The sequence below is a fragment of the Trachurus trachurus genome (assembly GCF_905171665.1).
Source record: "Trachurus trachurus genome assembly, chromosome: 23".
Lineage (NCBI taxonomy): Eukaryota > Metazoa > Chordata > Actinopteri > Carangiformes > Carangidae > Trachurus > Trachurus trachurus.
Window position 1 is genome coordinate 18,398,779 of NC_139912.1, and position 18,544 is coordinate 18,417,322.

An 18,544-nucleotide genomic window follows, 5' to 3' on the forward strand; every position below is an offset into this window, starting at 1 on the left:
ATTTCATATTTTAAAATACATAAACTTTTTTTTTAGGTTGAAAAACATTTAAAACTTCACAAGTAGCCATTCTGTTCCAATCCAATCCCCTGTGCCTACTCCATTGACTGGTGTACCCTACAACCTGTGTGTGTGTGTGTGTGTGTGAGGGGACAGGAGGTGAGGTGAGGGAAGGGAGGAGTCTTTTTTTATGCTTGCGCGTTAGGCTAAGGCTAGCTAGCTTACAGTCCGTTGCAATGGATCGTTTTGTGATCACGAAAAAGACTGCAGGTAGAAAATGAAGACTCAAGACCCAGTCTTCTAGAGGGACAAGGAAGAAGAGGGAGATGTGGAAAATGAATCTGTGAGAGGAACTCGTGAGCCAGGACTTGAAGGAGCACCAGAGCAGTCCATTATGTGTTATATAACTTTATCCACCTTTATTGATTTTTTGCCGTCTTCCTTGTAAACAGCACCAGACTTGCCTAGTTAATTAATAAGTCATGAAAATCATTTTCTTAGCACCCCCACATATCGGTCAAGCCCCCCCTTAGCACTGGGAGAGAAAAAATCTTGGAGCCGTCCCTGGCACCGCCGCTGCTGATGTCTGGACACGGTTTTTGGCATTTAAGAGAATCGCAAAAATCTGACCAGTGAGACTGTACATGCAAAGTAAGGGCAACAAAAAAAGGATGATTATTATATTTTATATAAACTACTCACAAAAGTTTAAATTTGTGGAAAATGTAAAAAGTTCCTGCTGCAGTGATATTATATCATGAAAGTAGGGCATTTAAGTAGAAGTATGGGATGGTAATTCATTCATTTCAAATAATGTATTGAAACAAAAGGTGTAACGCAACAAAACATGTCAAAATTGTAATGTGACCAGAGGACGTCCACTTCTCTGTCTTTCTGTGACCCTTCCAGTCTCTCTGTGTCTCTGTCCAACCTGCTGATGACACTCTGAGCTCAGTGGACACTTCCCTCCGACAACATCCCATCGTCTGAAGCCTGGACATGTCCAGGTACTGTTGATGGATTGTTGGGTGTGGTCTGTTTCAATACAAACTGACATTGAGCCAGAAAAGTTAGTGGTGGATTCATGGATCAGACACTTGTGATTTTTGTTGTTAATCTTCACCCTAGAGAACAGCATGTTATGTAATACTGAAACACTGAACAGCTGAATATGTGCATTCAGAAGTTTAGAGAAAATGAAAAGGTCACCTTTATACATCTTTCTTACTTGAAGAGCCAACAGAAACATGAGAAATACACTGTAAAATAACTTCTTCACAGTTGCAGCGAGAGGCTGGTAGCATCTTTCTTTCATTTTTCTAATCCCCCCCAAGAAAAAAAAAAAACAGTTGTACCCCACAGTGCCACCCCCACCCCACCCCCAAATTGATCTGTCCGCCCCTGATATTCTCTTCTCTCCATCCTTTGCAAATGGGGTGTTTATCTTTCATCAGGGAGGGAGGGGGGGGGGTCAGACTTGCTGACTCAGTAGAGGATGAGGATGAGGATGAGGGGGAGGAAGGGTAGAGAGAGGGATGAGGGGAGGTGTGAGAGCAGAGGGAGCTTCCCTCGGCTGCTGCTGAGGAAGAGCTGCAGTAGTTTGCAGCCGGAATACTCATGAGCTGCTGAGGCTGCAACACATTGTCCTCCCCCCTCCCTCCCCTTGTCTGTGTCTCCCTACAGTATTACACACACATAACAAGGCCAGAAGTCGAGTTGTGAGTGTGTCTGTTGTTGCCTGTCAGTGTGTGTGTTGTGGTCAGTGAGCAGCCAGCCCTCGCAGCTGTCAGTCCGGGGGATCAGTGCTTCTCTGCAAACAGAAACTTTGTAATCCAGATGTAATGCGGGTGGGTTGAGCCAGGTGAACGCGCAGCAGTGAAGGGTCGCTGCTCATCCACGTGCACGCCTTTTGTGCTGCTTGTATGATGCTTGTCGGCAAATTGGCGCATTGCGAATTTACCGCTACCACGTCCTGGCCAGACCCCCAACCCCCCCACTACATAGCCTACACACTGACAGAGACGCACACCTCTGATGCAGGAATCCCATCCCATCAGCCTCTTTCTACTGCTTTAACAACACGCGCTGCCACAATAAGACTCGGTTTCTGTGTTAATTATAGATTGATTAGACTTAATAGTGGGACACGGGGGTTGGTGACAGGTGATGCTGTCGGTGGAGAGGTGGGGGCAGCCGACCGACGTGCCAACGGCAATTAACTGCGTTTAGAGACAGTCGCAGGTGGCAGCAGGTCCGCGGTCAAGCGCAACATGCGCAACCAGCGTAGAACAGGAAACAACTGGTACTGGCTTCAAAGTAAAAGCAGTGAAGAGAATTGCTCAACTGGGAGATTGTAAATTAGATCTGGATGGATGGATGGATGGATGGATTATTATCTTATTATGGTCAAGGTCAAGGTCAGGTTTATATAGCACCTTGAACTAAAGTGCTTTACAATTAAAACAATTACAGCTTACATCAGATAAAAGCACAATAAAATAAACATACAATCATAAAATATGGGAAACAATAAAAAACTCCTAATTATAAAACAATCAGTCAGGGGTTAAAAGCCAGGGAGAAGAGGTGGGTTTTCAGTAGAGATTTAAAATGTTCTAAATTTGGAGCTGTTCTAATGGAGAATGGTAGCCTATTATAGCCTAGTATTTTTTTTTTCAATTAGGCTACTAGACATTTCAGGCGACTCCATTTGGGGTCCCGACCCCAAGGTTGAAAAACACTCTGATTACTTGGCTAACTTTGTGTGTGTGTGTGTGTGTGTGTGTGTGTGTGTGTGTGTGTGTGTGTGTGTGTGTGTGTGTGTGTGTGTGTGTGTGTGTGTGTGTGTGTGTGTGTGTTACATATGGTCATATCTATTGGTCATGCTTCCAGTCTCTTGCTATTTTTACATTTCAGCTTCTTATTTCATGTTTCTGTTACACTGCAAATTTGCAGTGCAAATCTGCATATAGGCTATTATAATAATCATAATCTTGTAGTGGCAAAAACAGTATATAATCTACACCTAATTGTCTTGAATTGGACATCTAACATGCACCTTCATTATATAAATGAAAAGGCTTATATTATGAAAGTTGAGACAGGAAGTGGTTTCACCTCACGGTAACATTGACGGAGCTGTCCAGACGGCCGGAGAGGAGAGAGGAGGAGTGGGGGGGGGGGGGGGGGGGGGGGGGGGGGGGGGGGAGGAGAGGGAGAGGAGGGAGAGAGAAAGAAGAGGAGGAGGGAGGCAGCAGGGACACGGGAACCTGCAGGAGGACTCACATGGTCCTGCTGCAGCGGAGCTCACACCACCGGGACTCTCCGACCCTCTGGCGCTCAGCTCGGCTTCCTCCTTTAACAAACACTCTCCCCGTTTTTGTTTTGTTTTTTGTTATTATCGTCCTTATTCCGCATCCTTCTCCTCCCGCAGCCCAGTGTCGGTCGGACTCGGGCCGGTAAAACAGCGCCATGGCTCGGGAGAACGGAGACACCGGCAGAGGAGAGACGTGGAAAAAACAAGTCGACGAAATCAAGAAGAATTTTGATTTTAAAGAAGTGCTGGGAACGTGAGTAACACGAGGCTTTTCGCTAACTTCACCTCTCTGATATCCCATAATATTCCCACCGGGATTGATTTGTACACGTGCGGCTCCAGTGAGTTTACAGTGTGACCTTACTTCACTTACTGGCAGTGTTACAGTATTGTAATGATGTTCCCATAGGGACTGGGAATCTGCTTCAGCACCGACCTCACACACCTGGGACTAGTGTTGCCTACCGTCAGGTGTGACAGGAGGCTTCTCTCCTGTGGGGCTGCTGCTTGCTGCTTGCTGCTTGCTGCTTTCTGCTGTTACTGTTGCTAATGATGCTCTGGCAGGCAGCACTGTGATGCATTAGTACACTGGTCCTGTAATAGACTGTGTCTGTTGTGCCAAGTCAAGTGAATACTGACTGACTGACTGCTCCTGACTGCCAGTGGTAGTGACTTCATGCCATCAACATCACACTCATCCAGCAGGCTAATTAAATCACTATTTCAAATATTCATTGATTTACAATCCTTTACAGACCATTTTCATTTTAATAAATTGTCATGATGTAGCAACTATTACTTTAAGAGTTAGTCCCAATCTGTTACTTTTAGCGATAGATAGATAGATAGATAGATAGATAGATAGATAGATAGATAGATAGATAGATCTGGATGGAATTCATAAACCATTTGAACTTGCTCTGTTATTCTTAGAATCTGAATCAGAAGTATTTGCTAAAACAAATTTGTTATGTTACAGATATCTTCATATATCCTATAGATACGTATAGCCTATATCTATAACATACACATAGTTTATATTTACATGCCATTTACATTGAATTTGTACATTTCGCTTTATATACTTAATTGTTACTGGATTAGCCTATTTCTTATAAAGATAATAGCATTGGCATTATTTAGAACTCATTCTCCTTCACTTTTAACATGAGCTAACCATTTAAACCTGTTATCCATTACGGTCAGCATTGACATCATTTCAATTAATGTGTGAATACCATTTATCCATTACTTATCACTCTATTAATGTGGCTATGAATTGCTTTTGAATATCTATCTATCTATCTATCTATCTATCTATCTATCTATCTATCTATCTATCTATCTATCTATCTATCTATCTATCTATCTATCTATCTATCTATCTATCTATCTATCTATCTTCTAGACAAAATGATTTCAGTTTGCTTCCCAACCTTTGCAGCAGCATTAATCTATTCCAGAAGTGTGTGGTAGTGAACAGTGACCCTGTTGTGTCTCTTTCAAACTCTTATGTCACGATTAATATTCCAACATGCCGTAAACCTCCGACAGTCGGTCTCTGTCAGTGTCTGTTTTCCTGCTGTGACACACAGCCTGGGTCTGGTTGGACTGGCGCAGCTTTGGGGGCCGACACATGGGGTGGATGCAGATTGGGATTAACTGTGCAGGGATTAGAAAAACTTCCCCTGAACAGAGGGAAGTTCGGTCACGTTGTGTAATGACAAAGGATGGACAACTAGCTGGCTTGAAACGCACAGACACACACACTCAGTCAGGATGCAGGCTGCAGGACCCAATGATCCGAGTCGGCCATGTTGCAGCCACACATTAACCAGAGCTGCTGACGGATCTTTGAACCTGATGCATCAGCAGAAAAGGGGGACGGGGCGGGGATGAGTGAATGGGATGGAGGGGGGGTGAGTGATTCGCGATTAGCATAAAGGAGCGGGATGAGGAAGAGGAAGAGGAGGAGGAAGAGGAAGAGGTGGTTCCAGTGTCTCCAAGTGTTGTGATGAAGCACAAAGGCACAAGCAGCTCCACTGAACTGGATGTGTAGATGACACTGACTGATACAGAGCTCAGGGTGGGCAACAGACCAGTGTTGCGTTCAGGTGCAGCAGCACATGTCGGATGAGCCATGTTGGGCACGTTACTCTAAGAAAGTAATTAGTTATAGTTACTTTTCCCAAAAGTAACTTAGTTTCTACATTATAAAAGTAACTAATTACCAGGAAAAGTAACTATTGCGTGCAACATTGCTCAGAATACTGAGTGAGTTGGTTAGCTTCTATAGGGATGCTCCGATCAGGATTTTTTTGGGGCCGATCAGATTACCGATCACAGGAATCATAAATCTGCCAATACCCACCAACGATCACACAATGGATGAGAGAATGATAATTAGGGCTGTCCCGATTACCGTATTCAGAGAATTGATTATTTGCTGACATAAAATCGATCATAATCGAAGCTTCGCCAGACGGCGGTGGCGGGGCGAGGGGGGTGCGATCGGAACGTCAGACGGGGGGAGGGGGTCTATTCGTGGTGGACATAATGAATGTATAGGAAACACTGCATGTCTCCAAAACTTATCAGGCAGGTTTCCAGGAATGGATGCCAAGTAGCCTACTCATTTCAATGTAACAATTGCTGATGGGAACCGGTGTCACAAAGGAAAAAAAGAAAAAATAATCAATCATGGACTTCATGATCGATTACCATGGCAACGATCGAAGCTTCCCTAATAATAATCCTCCATGTCCTGTATTTACGATCTAGCCTTGTGCACCACTTAAAGGAATAAAACCATTTGTACTGAAACAAAGACGATAATGATGTTTTTGGTGTGAACGTACGGTCTCTCACTCGATTGTTAAAGTGCCGTGTGTCGGCTTTTCTGATAATATGCACTTTGAAAGCGCGCCGATTAACCTGTTTTGGGTCCAAATCGGCCGATAATGATCGCCAGCCGATCGATCGGAGAATCCCTATTAGTTCCAGATAAACGTCTTTTTTCTACTAGTTGATGGACTGAAACAAATTTTGTGTATGACGTACACTTTAACAGGTGTATTATTTTGTGACTTCTTGAGTCAAGTGATAGAGCATTTTATTGTCAGTAACAGTAACGGTGTTATAATGGTGAAACAGTAACCTTTTTGATTACTTGTTACTGAAAAAAGCGGCACAGTTAGTAACGCCAATATTTATAACGCAGTTATTCCCATCACTACTGATAAGTAAAACTTAATTTAGTGTGTTACTTTGCATTTATGTTAGTTTGGAACAATCTCAGTCAGAGAGTATTTTGACTTGTTGACAGAAATGTAAATGGTACAAATTCATGTATTGCTTATCGTAATGGTTGGAAAAGTACATATTTTAGCATTAATTTAGATTTTATTGAGCATAAATACTGGAAGTTGCAAACAGTGTTCTTCACAGCGTCCATGTTGTGTCTGATTGAAGAGCACATGGACGTGCTGGAGTCAGAAGACGACCTTCCAGCTCTGGACGTGGGACTGTCCGAGGAGCACGTGAATGCAGCTGCAGTGCTGCAGTTTGGCTGTTCCTGCGTCAGCACTTTGGAGCTGACATAGAAACATTGTGTGCAGTTTGTGCTGACAGGAAGTGATGTCACCGACTTGATGCGGACCCATCATGTTTTGCCTCCTCACAACGGATCACTCTCGCTCCTGCCGGCCAGTGTGTGTGTGTGTGTGTGTGTGTGTGTGTGTGCACACGCGTGCCCTTACTCACCTCTTCTGCTTAGGGTCTTAATGCCCTTCAGTGTGTGTCCCCAAACACAGGATTAATCTCACCAGTCTCAGCACATGCTGGCTGGGTTATGTGTGTGTGTGTGTGTGTGTGTGTGTCACGTGACCATGATCGTTTGCAGACATGTACATGAGGCTCTCCTCGGTGTCTTATTACCCTCTCCTGGTCAGTGTTCTGTGTGTGTCGCTGTCGCCCACTATTCAATAATTCAAAGCCAACAGGAGTGTGTTCTTTGTGTGTGTGTGTCTCAGTGTGTTTGTGAGGTTCAGGTAGACAACTCTTTGCATGAGGTATGATAGGGAGAACAGGTGCAAAACAGACAGAAATGTCCTTGTTCGCAAATGTTACTGGACTGTTCCTTAACATGTTAAAGGGATAGTTCAACATTTTGGAAAATGTGCCTATTGCCATAATCCCTAGTCTTAGGAGTAGGTTCATTACCTTTAATTGGTGGGGAAGAGACGCGAGCTGCTCATGAATTGGTACTTTCACCTTTCCCCCAAAACTCATCAAATGTACAATTCAACAACGCCAAAATGCTCTTGTGAAGAATCTGCACATTCGCTATGAAATAGTAACGTTTATATGAAGCAAATACTCTGAACTACTTGCGTTTCTGAAATCACTCCACCCAGCAGTCGTGTCTGGAATGTAGTTCCAGCTACGCATTTGCCTCGAAAACAACTCCTTCTCGTAATGTTCCGTTATTATCTCATAGCGTGATGAATGTGCAGGTCACAACTTGTCCACGGGAGCGTTCTGGAGTTGTTGGATTGTGTATTTGATGAGTTTGATGAGGGAATGGCGAAAGTACCGCTTCCCTTGTCAGCTCACGTCTCTGCCCCGCCGATCTAAAAACAGCTTGCACCAACAATCAAAGGTAATGAACCTACTCCTAAGACTATAGGGATTATGGCAGTAGGCGAATTTGCCATAATGCTGAACTATCCCTTTAAAGTATGGGTCAGCTGTGGGTGGTGGAGTCTAAAATCTTGGTGGTGTCAGGTCAGATCTCTGCTCCTACAGAAGGAGAAGGTGTGTGTTTGTGAGACAGAGACAGAAAGTCAAGTGGCAGTGACGCTGATGCATTGTGGGAACGTCACTGTGCCATCTAGGGCACGCTGCCCTTAATTGATGCTCTACTTCCCTGCTGACTGTTCGCGTCACTGTTTACCCCCCCCCCCCCCCCCCCCCCCCCCCCCCCCCCCCCCCCCCCCCCCCCCCCCCCCCCCCCCCCCCCCCCCCTCACGTCTTTATGTCATATATCTCCCTGTGTGACCCCCGTGTTCAACTCCAACAGGCTCCTGTTCTCACCGTGGACGCTTTAAACTTTCTCCTCTTCATCCCTGATATAAATATCATCTTATAAATAGAACAAAGGACGATTGTTTGCAATGTGACAAAAGCAACTTCATGGAGCAGCCCACTGAGTGTGTGTGTGTGTGTGTGTGTGCGCGCTCCCTTCATCTCTTCGTTTTGCGAGTTGTTTATATCTTGTCCGTCTGTCCCATCCTCGTTACCATGCTGTCTCAGTAACACCTTGACAGAACTTTTTCAAGGACAATCTGATGAGATTTTTGTGTCAAAAGTGAAGGTGAGTGTTACCTCAAATCACGTCTTAGCCATTCAAGACTAGGGATGATACCGAATTCTGTACTTTTATTGGTACCAACCGATTCCTACGGTAATCCCGAGTACTGATTCACATAAAATCACACGGTACCACAATTTGGCACCTGAACTCACCCTCATGTCTGTGAGATAATGGACCACATCTGACCAACCCGACAGGACGCGCTGGTTCAGGCCGAAAATACATACAAATTGTTTACACCAAACCATAACAATTACTGAAAACAGGTGCCGTTGCATACCGGTACTGGTACCCAGGAACCAGGTGGTGTCGATACCGTATCGGTTTAAATGTGAAAGGAACCAATCTCTACTCAAGACTTCACACAACAATGGTGAGAAACTTTCACACATTAATTGGATGACTGTGGATAAAAGGGGATGTGACCTGGAACTAGTCTGGTGCTGGAGACAGACGACCATGAGGAGGTGATTCCATCTCCTCAGTCTATAGGAGCTGTGATTGGCGGCTGCTGGTGTTATACAGTAGCTGCCTGTCCTGTTTGCTGGTGTTGTCAGGAAAAATTCTAATCCATCACAGTTTGGTGTTTTTTTTTTTTTAATAGCTTTAACTGAGGTCTCACTGCTGAGCTTCTCCACATCTCATCCTCTGATGGATTTTTCTTCATTGTGTGGAGCTTTGCTCGTTACATAACAGATTAAAACAGGTGACCCATCTTCATGACAAGTGAACTGAAGACCGGAAGATGATCCCAAAGCTTTGATGGAAAAAAGTGAGTGGGACTTTGCTTAAGATTTTGTCAACCTGCTGTTTCCACAGTGAAGTTTGATGATGATGACAGCTTTGCTACAATGTGGTCTGATGTAGAGGGAAACAGAGCGGTCAGATAAGCTGTAGATTAGGGGTGTATTTAAACATGTGGCTCGTTTGCTTTGATCAGATGCAGGGGCTAAAACGATACAATTGTTGCATTTTTCTTTTGGGTCATTTGTGTTCTCTCATTGGTCAGAAATCTTATCTGAAAGGAGGAGGAGCTACCCTGGGAAAAACAAAAACCCTGGAACATCAGCAGTGTGTGGCTGGTTTGTTTTTCTGAATCAGTTGCTGAGTTGATTACGTTGTAACTGCAAACAAACCGCTCCAGGGCTTGAATGGAAGTGAGCCGAGACCAGACCGCCCCTTCTTGGTGATCTGGGCCTGTTTGTTTTATCCCACATCCGACCAAACAAACCAGTCTTTGGCGTTAAACGCTCCCTGTTTCGGAAGAATTGCTGTGAACGAGCCAGGTCTAGGCTGTATCCACACCATGATTGACTTTTTTGTTTCAGAGCACATCCCTTTGCTATGTTTCCCCTGATGTCCACACTACTCTTGGGTTTTCTAGCAATGAGCTACTGGGACACTTACTCCAAAATATCAACTGTCTCCACAACAGATGTTTATTAGAAGGTGGGTCTTTCTGTTTGATGAATAGTTGGTTAGTATGTAAGTATTGTTTTCAGATGAAATTTGAAACCGTAAATTACAGCTTCAAGTCACAACTTACGACTTTGTAGCGTTCCAGGCAACCCACTCGTGTTTTTCCGACCTGTTTTACCGGTGAAAGTCACTATAACGGCCACTCGGAACTTCCGACCCGTGAACTCGTACCAGATCGAACTGGTACGACTTCACAGGTCGGGAAAACACGAGTTTTCTCCTCGGCTCAGAGCAGAGCAGAGTGACTGAGAGACCCGTGTTTCGGTCCAAACACTCTATGTAAGTGATTGCTGTTGGAAGATATAACTATTTAAGACTTATATTAACACAAATATATCGCTTACTTCTGCTTTAATCATGGAGGTGGAAAACTGCAACATTTCATGACACAACACATTTGTCTACAAGAACACAAACAGAAAGTAAAAAAAAAGAAATCACGGAGGAAAAGGCAAAGTGATCTGTTGTTTACATTTTAATCTCACTTCATACACGGCTGTCATCACGATAGCTGTTAGTTCTCCTGTGATCTTGTGATCTCGGTTCTCCAGCTGCTCTGGGCTCTGGAGACGCAGTAGAGACACAAGGCATCCAGTGGCCGATGGTTTGCTCCATCAGTGGGAGCTTAACCACAACAGAGACGGAGTATGTGGAAAATAGGGGTCAGTCAGTCAGTCAGTCAGTTTTCTTTGCAATTACAGTGCTGTTGTGGCCCAGCCAAAAAATTCTGTTCATGTTTCTTATGTTTTTTTTTCTGGGAGAGAAAAATGTTTCCAAAAGCTGAAGCTCCAATCACCAGTGTGAATGAATGCCAAAACTACAGATATCAGATGAAGCAGCACTGAAGTGGAACAATCCCCCCGTGCTTCTACTGTTGTTGTGTTGATGGTTGATGACTCTGTTGGTGAGCTGTTATTATTGACATCACTGTTGACGTGGATGCTGTTGTCTTCTAGTTACAGACAATGTTGTCAACACAGATTTTTCACCGAATACTGATCTCAGTTTGGCATTGCATTGCTACAGTCATGCCACACACCCACCCACACACACACACAATGAGCAGGACATTTGAAAGCAACACGGGAAAAGTCACTTTTTCCTCTTTTGACAAACAAAACTCCTCATCAACTGCATTTAATGTGTGTGTGAGTGTGTGAGTGTGTGTGTTTGTGTGTGATGGTGGGTGGAAGGGGAGGGGCACCAGGCATCTCTCTGCACAGATTGACACGTGTGTCCAGACCTCGGAGTATTAATGATCATAAACTTTAGTCCATTATCGGATCAGTGCTCTATTTTAAGCCTCTCAGCGACCACATCCAGCTTATAATGGCCCCAAGCTGAAAGCCTGTTGTTGTCGTCGTGCTGCTGTGACACACATGTCTCCGTCTGACAGCTGTGTGCACATGGCTGGGCTGCTGTTCATGTATGTGAACAGGGCCACATGTTGGTAAAGTCTCTTACTGTCATTAAATGTAAGAATGGGGAATTTCATATTCTAAGAACAACAGAATTTGAAATTTAAAACTTTTTTTCTTTTACCGTTACACTTCCTCGCTTCATTACAGTCACATTTTAGTCATGCTGCAAAAGTAGTAGTAGGAAGTCAGGTAGTTATGCATCAAAAACAATGTTCCAGTTGCGTCTCTCAAGTGGTTAATTGCGGATTATAATTTCAGATCAGGATCAGCATCTTGTTTCTACTCTGATTTTATTCTAAAAAGTGCTAGTATTTATACAGTATATGAACTGCTATGTGTAAGGGTGTAATCAGACCTGTAGCTCGTTTGCTTTGTTCCGGTTCCATGGCTAAACCGATACAATTGTTGCAATTTTCTTTTGGATCATTTATGTTCACATGGCAACAACCCAAAGCAGTCCAAAGTTGTAAACAAATGCCATGCGACTGTTCTCTCATTGGTCAGAAATCTTACCTGGAAGGAGGAGGAGATTATATTACCCAGGAAAATTACAAAAAAACGGAATAGAGGTCTCAACGGGCCTGAAAATGAAAACCAGATCCAGTCTGCACCGTGTTTGAAGCCCGGACCCGACCCGAACACGGGAAGGAAGCCGATCTGAGTCTTCCCAGGTGTTTTTGACCCAGTGGGACATCAGCATCATGTGTGGCCAGTTTGTTTTTTTGATTCAGTTGTGTTGTTAAGTTGTGTCGATTACGTTCTCACCGCAAACGACCTGCTCCAGGGCTCGAATGGAAACAAGCTCAGACCAGCCCTTCTAAGGGATCTGGGCCCGCTTGTTTTATTCCTCATCCGAGCGCGATGGCTGTGTTCAGATATGACCAAACAAACCCATCTTTGGGCTGGACTGTAGCTGGTGGCACACTGTTCTAGCTATGCTTCAATGGAGAGCATACTGCAGTTAGCATACTAGCTGCTCGTTCTCAACATCTGATTAGAGGCAACTTAATATTTAAAAATAAATCTAAATACTGAAGCTTTTCATTTTAGTTTGAAAACCCAGCGGTTGTGCCGTGTTGGTTTCTGCCCAGGTATTCTTGTGAGAGAGAGAAAAGTGCAGTGTGAGCAACAGTAAACATAAAAGAGAAGTAATTCATCCTGCTCTTAAGTCCTGAAGGCAGCATTTGTGCACATTTCATCTTTTAGAACTTGGAGTGGAAGAAGCAGCTCGGTGCTGAAAGCATCATGGTTAATGAAATCTAAGTGTTGTTGATCTTTTCTGATGTGTAACTGAGGATGAAGGTTTTTATCTGATTTAAAAACACAGTGGTGTAGATGTGGCCTCAGTTTGTTTCTTTGTGGAGGATTTGGTTTGGAACCTGTTGCACAATCCTGAGGGGTCTTGACAACAACATCTGCTGTCCGGGAGGGGAATCGGGGACACGAGCGCTTGTTTCTGATGGATGTAGCAGGTGGTGGGTGCTGAAGGACGACCGGGTGCTGCGGGTCAGCAGAGGTGCAGCGACATGAGCAGCACCAGTTCTCCTGCAGGCCCCTGACCTCCCGAAACATGATTACAAGTCAACAGAGGACACAGTGGGATCATTTGGGCCGAAATACATGAAGGAGAAAAAATATGGTGAAAATGAACTGTTTTTTTTTCTCAATACACATACAACATGCACCCGAGTCAATAGCAATTATAATACAATTAATACAAGTACAAGACTGCTGAACATTATAAACCCTCAGGAATCAAACCCCACATAACACACAATATAAAATGCAATATGCTGAGATCTCAGTCACACAGTGCAATATTGGACATTGACACCTATTTGTTATACCTATGTACACATATCTTTATTATGTGTTTCTTTATTTATTGTTTTATCCACCTGTTTTTATTGTGGCTCGATTCAACGTTCGTTCTGCAGTGAATCTTTAATGTTCTGTCTGAATGACAATAAATAATTCTGAAAGTTGCAACAATGTATATAAAATAAATGTAGTTTAAAATAAGAGGATACAGTGAAAAAAACAAATAAAAGACCAAAGTAACAAGCTACATTATAACAAAGATGTGCACCAAAAACTAATGAAATACAACGAACAAATTTAAAGTGAAATTAATATCATGTTGCTGTGGCCTCTGGATGTGTGAATAGGCAGGAGTCTGCTGACCAATTCATTCCACTGATTTGTGTTTAGAGATTATTGTCCTTTCCCTACACACAAATCAGTCTAGTAAAGAAAGAATTAAAGCTCATTATTCTCTGAGTTTGATGCTGTTGTCATGTAATGGTTCAAATTTGTGACATAATTTTCCAACTGAGCCTATAGCTGACTTTTGAATAGCAAAAAGCAAAGACATAGCAGCACACATAGGAAAAAGAGTTATTATGAGACTCACGTTATAATCTGTAATTTAACTTATATGAATAATGCAGCTTCAGGTAAACACCAAACACTCTTATAATTTTAATTGAGAGATCCCTGGAGGCAGAGGTTGTATTCAACTGTATGTTGGCAGTATTGTGTTCATGTAGCAGCCAGCTGCACAGTCAGAGGGCAGCTGAGAACATGTGTTACCGTGGCCTTTACCTGCTACTAAACATCAGTAATCGCAGTCTGAAAACATGACAGGCCTCTAAATAATACAGTTGTTGGGGAAACTGAGGAGTCTGGGAGGATGGATCCTGGTGGTAGCTGTAGGGATCTGAATGATGGCCGTCTTATAAAGGCTTTAAAACAGAATCAAACTTTTTCATGAAATTGACTGTAAAATGCGATGTCTTGTCTCCTTGTTGAGTTGTGTTTGAAGGAAATGAGACTAGAGGTCTCAGTGATGCTTTGTTGTTTTGATAAATAAAAAAAATAAAATTACCAAGCAGTGGGAGACGAATGTGAATGTGAATGTGAGGCAAAGTGTGGCTGAGACAAAGCAGACTTGTTCCCTGGATACATCAAGGCTGTGTTAGCAGGCCTGTGGGGAAATGCTTTCAAATTGCATTGTGTTGGAATGACAGTGTGTAGTTTCCTTACACCTGCATAGGGATGTAGCCTAATGATCAACATTTTTTACACGACAGCAATTACCGTCTGTGTGTAAATTAATCACATGATCTCAGTAGATAATTATGGGGATATGTAATAACAACCTCAGCCAAGTCTCCCGTGTGCATATGTAGCTTGTAACGTAGAAATGTAGATCGGAGGCATGGCGGAAAGAAAAAAGAAAATTTTTTTTATTTTATTTTAGATTGGACAAGACCGGTGAGGGACAGCTGGCTGAAGAAACGTGTCCTGTCTGCAGAGCATGCAGGAATAAAGTTGCTGTGGGGCAGCGTTTTCTGTTTCACTTCGAAACACTTATCAGCTTTTTTCATGAATCGAAACTTTGTTGATTTAATTTCACTCGCATTATAACGGCATACTCTGCTTGTGTTTCACATGGACCTTGAACTGAGCCGACACAATGTCAGGAAACATGACGTAATGTAATCGAGATAAACACTTGAAACAATGTACTATTATGGTTACTTATAAGAACATGAGTCCATATTGACGGATTGTTACACATCTGTATCTTTAGCTCAAGAAATTGTATTTTTAATGTTTTATTGTGATGTTTTCAATTAGTTTTAATGGTAGTTTAAGTGTGAATTTAAACTTGCACTGAAGGAACATTTCCTGATAAATACAGTGTTGCACTTAAAGGGATATTACAGCATTTTTGGCAAATTCACCTATTGCCATAATCCCTATAGTTTTAGGAGTAGGTTCATTACCTTTAATTGTTGGTGCAAGCTGTTTTTAGATCAGCGGGGCAGAGACGTGAGCTCTGCGCTGTATTTCCACGTTTCCCTCATCAAACTAAATACACAATCCAACAACTCCCAAACGCTCTCGTGGACAAGTTGTGACCTGCACATTCACCACGTTATGAGATAATAATGTAACATTACGAGAGTTGTTTTTTCGAGGCAAATGCGTAACAGAAAACTACATTTCAGACACGGCTGCTGGGTGTGATTTAAAAAGCAAGTAGTTCTGAGTATTTGCTTCATGTGCCGTAATGTTACATAATTATACGTTATTATTTCATAGCATGGTGAATGTGCAGGTCACAAATTGTCCATGAGAGTGTTTTGGAGTTGTTGGATTGTGTATTTAGTTTGATGAGGGAAACGTTAAAATACCGTGCAGCTTACGTCTCTGCCCCGCCTATCTAAAAACAGCTTGCACCGACAATTAAAGGTAATGAACCTATGCTATGACTAAAGCCGTTTTCCCACTAAAATTAGCGGGTCGACGCGGGTTTTTTAAACGCGGGTCGACCCGCTAACAATCGGCATTTGGCCCCTTTCCCATTGACCAAAATAAGCCAAGTCAATCGTTTTCAGTGGGTTTCAATGTGTTTCAGTGTTCTTTGATGTTTTGATCCCAGTCTTGAATGAGAGCAGAGCTTTGTTTTGGTACGTGATATGAGACGCTACCGCCGCGATGACGTGGCGTCACGTAACGTTAAGTGTCATCACGTAAATTAGCGGGTTGACGCGGGTCTGGCATTCCCACTGCAAGCCGAGCAAAGCCGAGCTGATTAAAGGCGATTTTAACCCGCGTCGCTTGCCGAGTCGTTTGACCCGCGTCGACCCGCGTTGACGCGGCTCAGTGCGCCTTTCCCACTGCCACCAAAAGCCGATTGTTAGCGGGTTTAAACGGGTTTTTTGGCCAGTGGGAAAGGGGTATAAGGGATTCTGGTAATAGGCGAATTTGCCAAAATTAATTTGAAATATATTGAAATATCCCTTTAAGAATATCGCAATTATATCGATAACCGTAACAATTTGGTCACTGTAATCGAGATGTGAAATTTTCCATATTGTTACATCCCTACTGCAGACTTGACTGCAGACAACAGACTTGGAGCCAGAGCAGCCAAACCCCTTCAGCCTCAAACAGCGATTAACTTATGTATATTTTCGGGATGTCCTGATCATAATTGGCCCTCTTTTCATTGAAAATATGTGATAAATAGATTGGGATTAATGCTTGTTGTCACTGATCACTGTGGTTAATCCTCTGATGTCTGTGAGAAGCCCTGTGTGCTCTGTAGTAGAGTCCTGCCTGCCACGTTGTGCAATGCACCGGTGCACATCAGGCCACTGAAACAAAACATGGCGGTCATATAAGTATCTGAGACTCAGTGTCATCTCCAGTGCATGCCAAAAATAATTAGTAGTGGCCCTGAATCAGGCAATCTCTCAATGGGCATTATATATACATACATATAGGATAATGGTAGATGCTCATGTTGTTAATGATGAAGCAGGTCTTATATCAGTTCTCAGAGAAATGCACAAACTCCCACACTTATAATAAAACAAAAAGACTATTAAAAAATAAATACACACTCTTCATAACTCATCACAGTACCTAAATATGGAGTTGTGGCTTCATGTCCCTGCCACATGAAATGTGGAAAAGATCTTGCGCATTAGTTATGTGGAAAGAGTCAGGCAGAGAGGAAAGACAGACTTAAATTTATATGTAAATGTGACATGGTGGCATTTTAAATGTTTATTTTGAATGAAACTTCCTCAGTAAACCCTGATGGCTGTGATACCACCTGACTGCTGACAGTTTTCCAAGCAGAGCGGCAGAAAGCAGCTTAGCATATTTTCCCTGGAGGCTCTCCTCCTTCCAACAGAGCCGGTGCAAAATATAACAAAATACTGGAGCAGAGGAGGAGGAAGAAGAAGAAGAAGAAGAAGGAGAGGAGATAAGGGAGAATTGAGAAATGAGGAATTGTAATGAAAAGCAATGAGGGTGGGGAATAGAAGCACATATAAACCTAAGGGGGAGGCCTCGGGGGCCCCCAGCGCCGTCCTAGAGAAACATGTTGGAAGTGATTTTTCACTCAGCCTTTCACTGCCTCCACCATCTGCTTAATGGATGCCGCCATCTTGGTTTTTTGAAGCCAGAAAAAGTCCTACTTGGACGAGAGTGATGGGTCTGACCCATGTCCCCGGGGCCACAAAGTGTGACAACCTACAATGGCCAGGGGCCTGTTGCAGCCAGGCCTCCCAAACTAAATACACACATTTTCACAATGAACAAATATCACAAATATAAAGAGCAACTTGTGTTTTTATAGCTGGAGTTAGCATGTGTAAGCTAATGTTAAACTGTAAAACAGAGGCTTTTTAAATAATGCTGGGTTTTATAAATGCCGCTTTATTTTGGGCTTTCTCTCAGCGTCATGTCTCACTCTGAGTTTGGCCAATCAGCACAGAGTAAACTTCGAGCCCCACCAGGGACCTACCCCGAGGCAGGGACTCCTTTCGGCCCAGGAGAAGATCCTGTAAATGGATCTTCTGGGGAAGTTCCTGCATGTTCCTGCTGATGTTTTATCATTGACAGTGTGGATCTGCATAGATGCAGATTGTTGTGTGACATCAGACAAGTGATTCTCGTAGAGTTGAGGTAGATGAGGTGGTGTTCAATTGCACTTTTTGCACGTGTCTGTAGTTTACCCGGAAGCCAAGCAGTCAAGCCAGTAAGATCGGATGTCCAATAGGAGACCTGGGTGCCGTCACATAACGAGCTAAACTCCATTGGGGAAGCTGTGAGCGGTCACATGATCAGCCAAAGATTGTTTATTTACATCAAGATGCTTGCTCTGTTGATGTATGATCAATAGGTACTATCAGGAAATCTCCCATAAATCCTAAAAAATCCTAAAAAAATGCAATCATTTGACAGTACTTTTTTTTTAATATGGCAGTATATTATTGTGGAAAATCACAGTTAATGAAAATATCGCAGTGTTATTTTTTTCCAATATCGTGCAGCCCTAGTTCCATGTTCATGTTAGTGCTCCTGAAAGAGGCACATGGCCGAGCAGGGACATGAAATCTTGACACAGAGAGGCCGATGAAGGCTGCAGCT

General features: G+C 43.2%; 2 protein-coding genes across 2 annotated transcripts in view; both read left to right on the forward strand.

Moving 5' to 3' along the window:
- The window catches only part of il15ra (interleukin 15 receptor subunit alpha), a 231,206-nt gene that overhangs the window by 70,547 nt on the left and 142,115 nt on the right, over window positions 1-18,544 (forward strand). The gene's annotated exons all lie outside the window — the stretch shown is intronic.
- The window catches only part of camk1da (calcium/calmodulin-dependent protein kinase 1Da), a gene marked incomplete at both ends in the record, with an annotated part of 81,440 nt that continues 66,367 nt past the window's right edge, over window positions 3,472-18,544 (forward strand). The window contains one exon of the mRNA XM_083999067.1: window positions 3,472-3,569. Coding sequence (XP_083855193.1) covers window positions 3,472-3,569 — 98 coding nt within the window. The remainder of the gene's footprint in view (window positions 3,570-18,544) is intronic.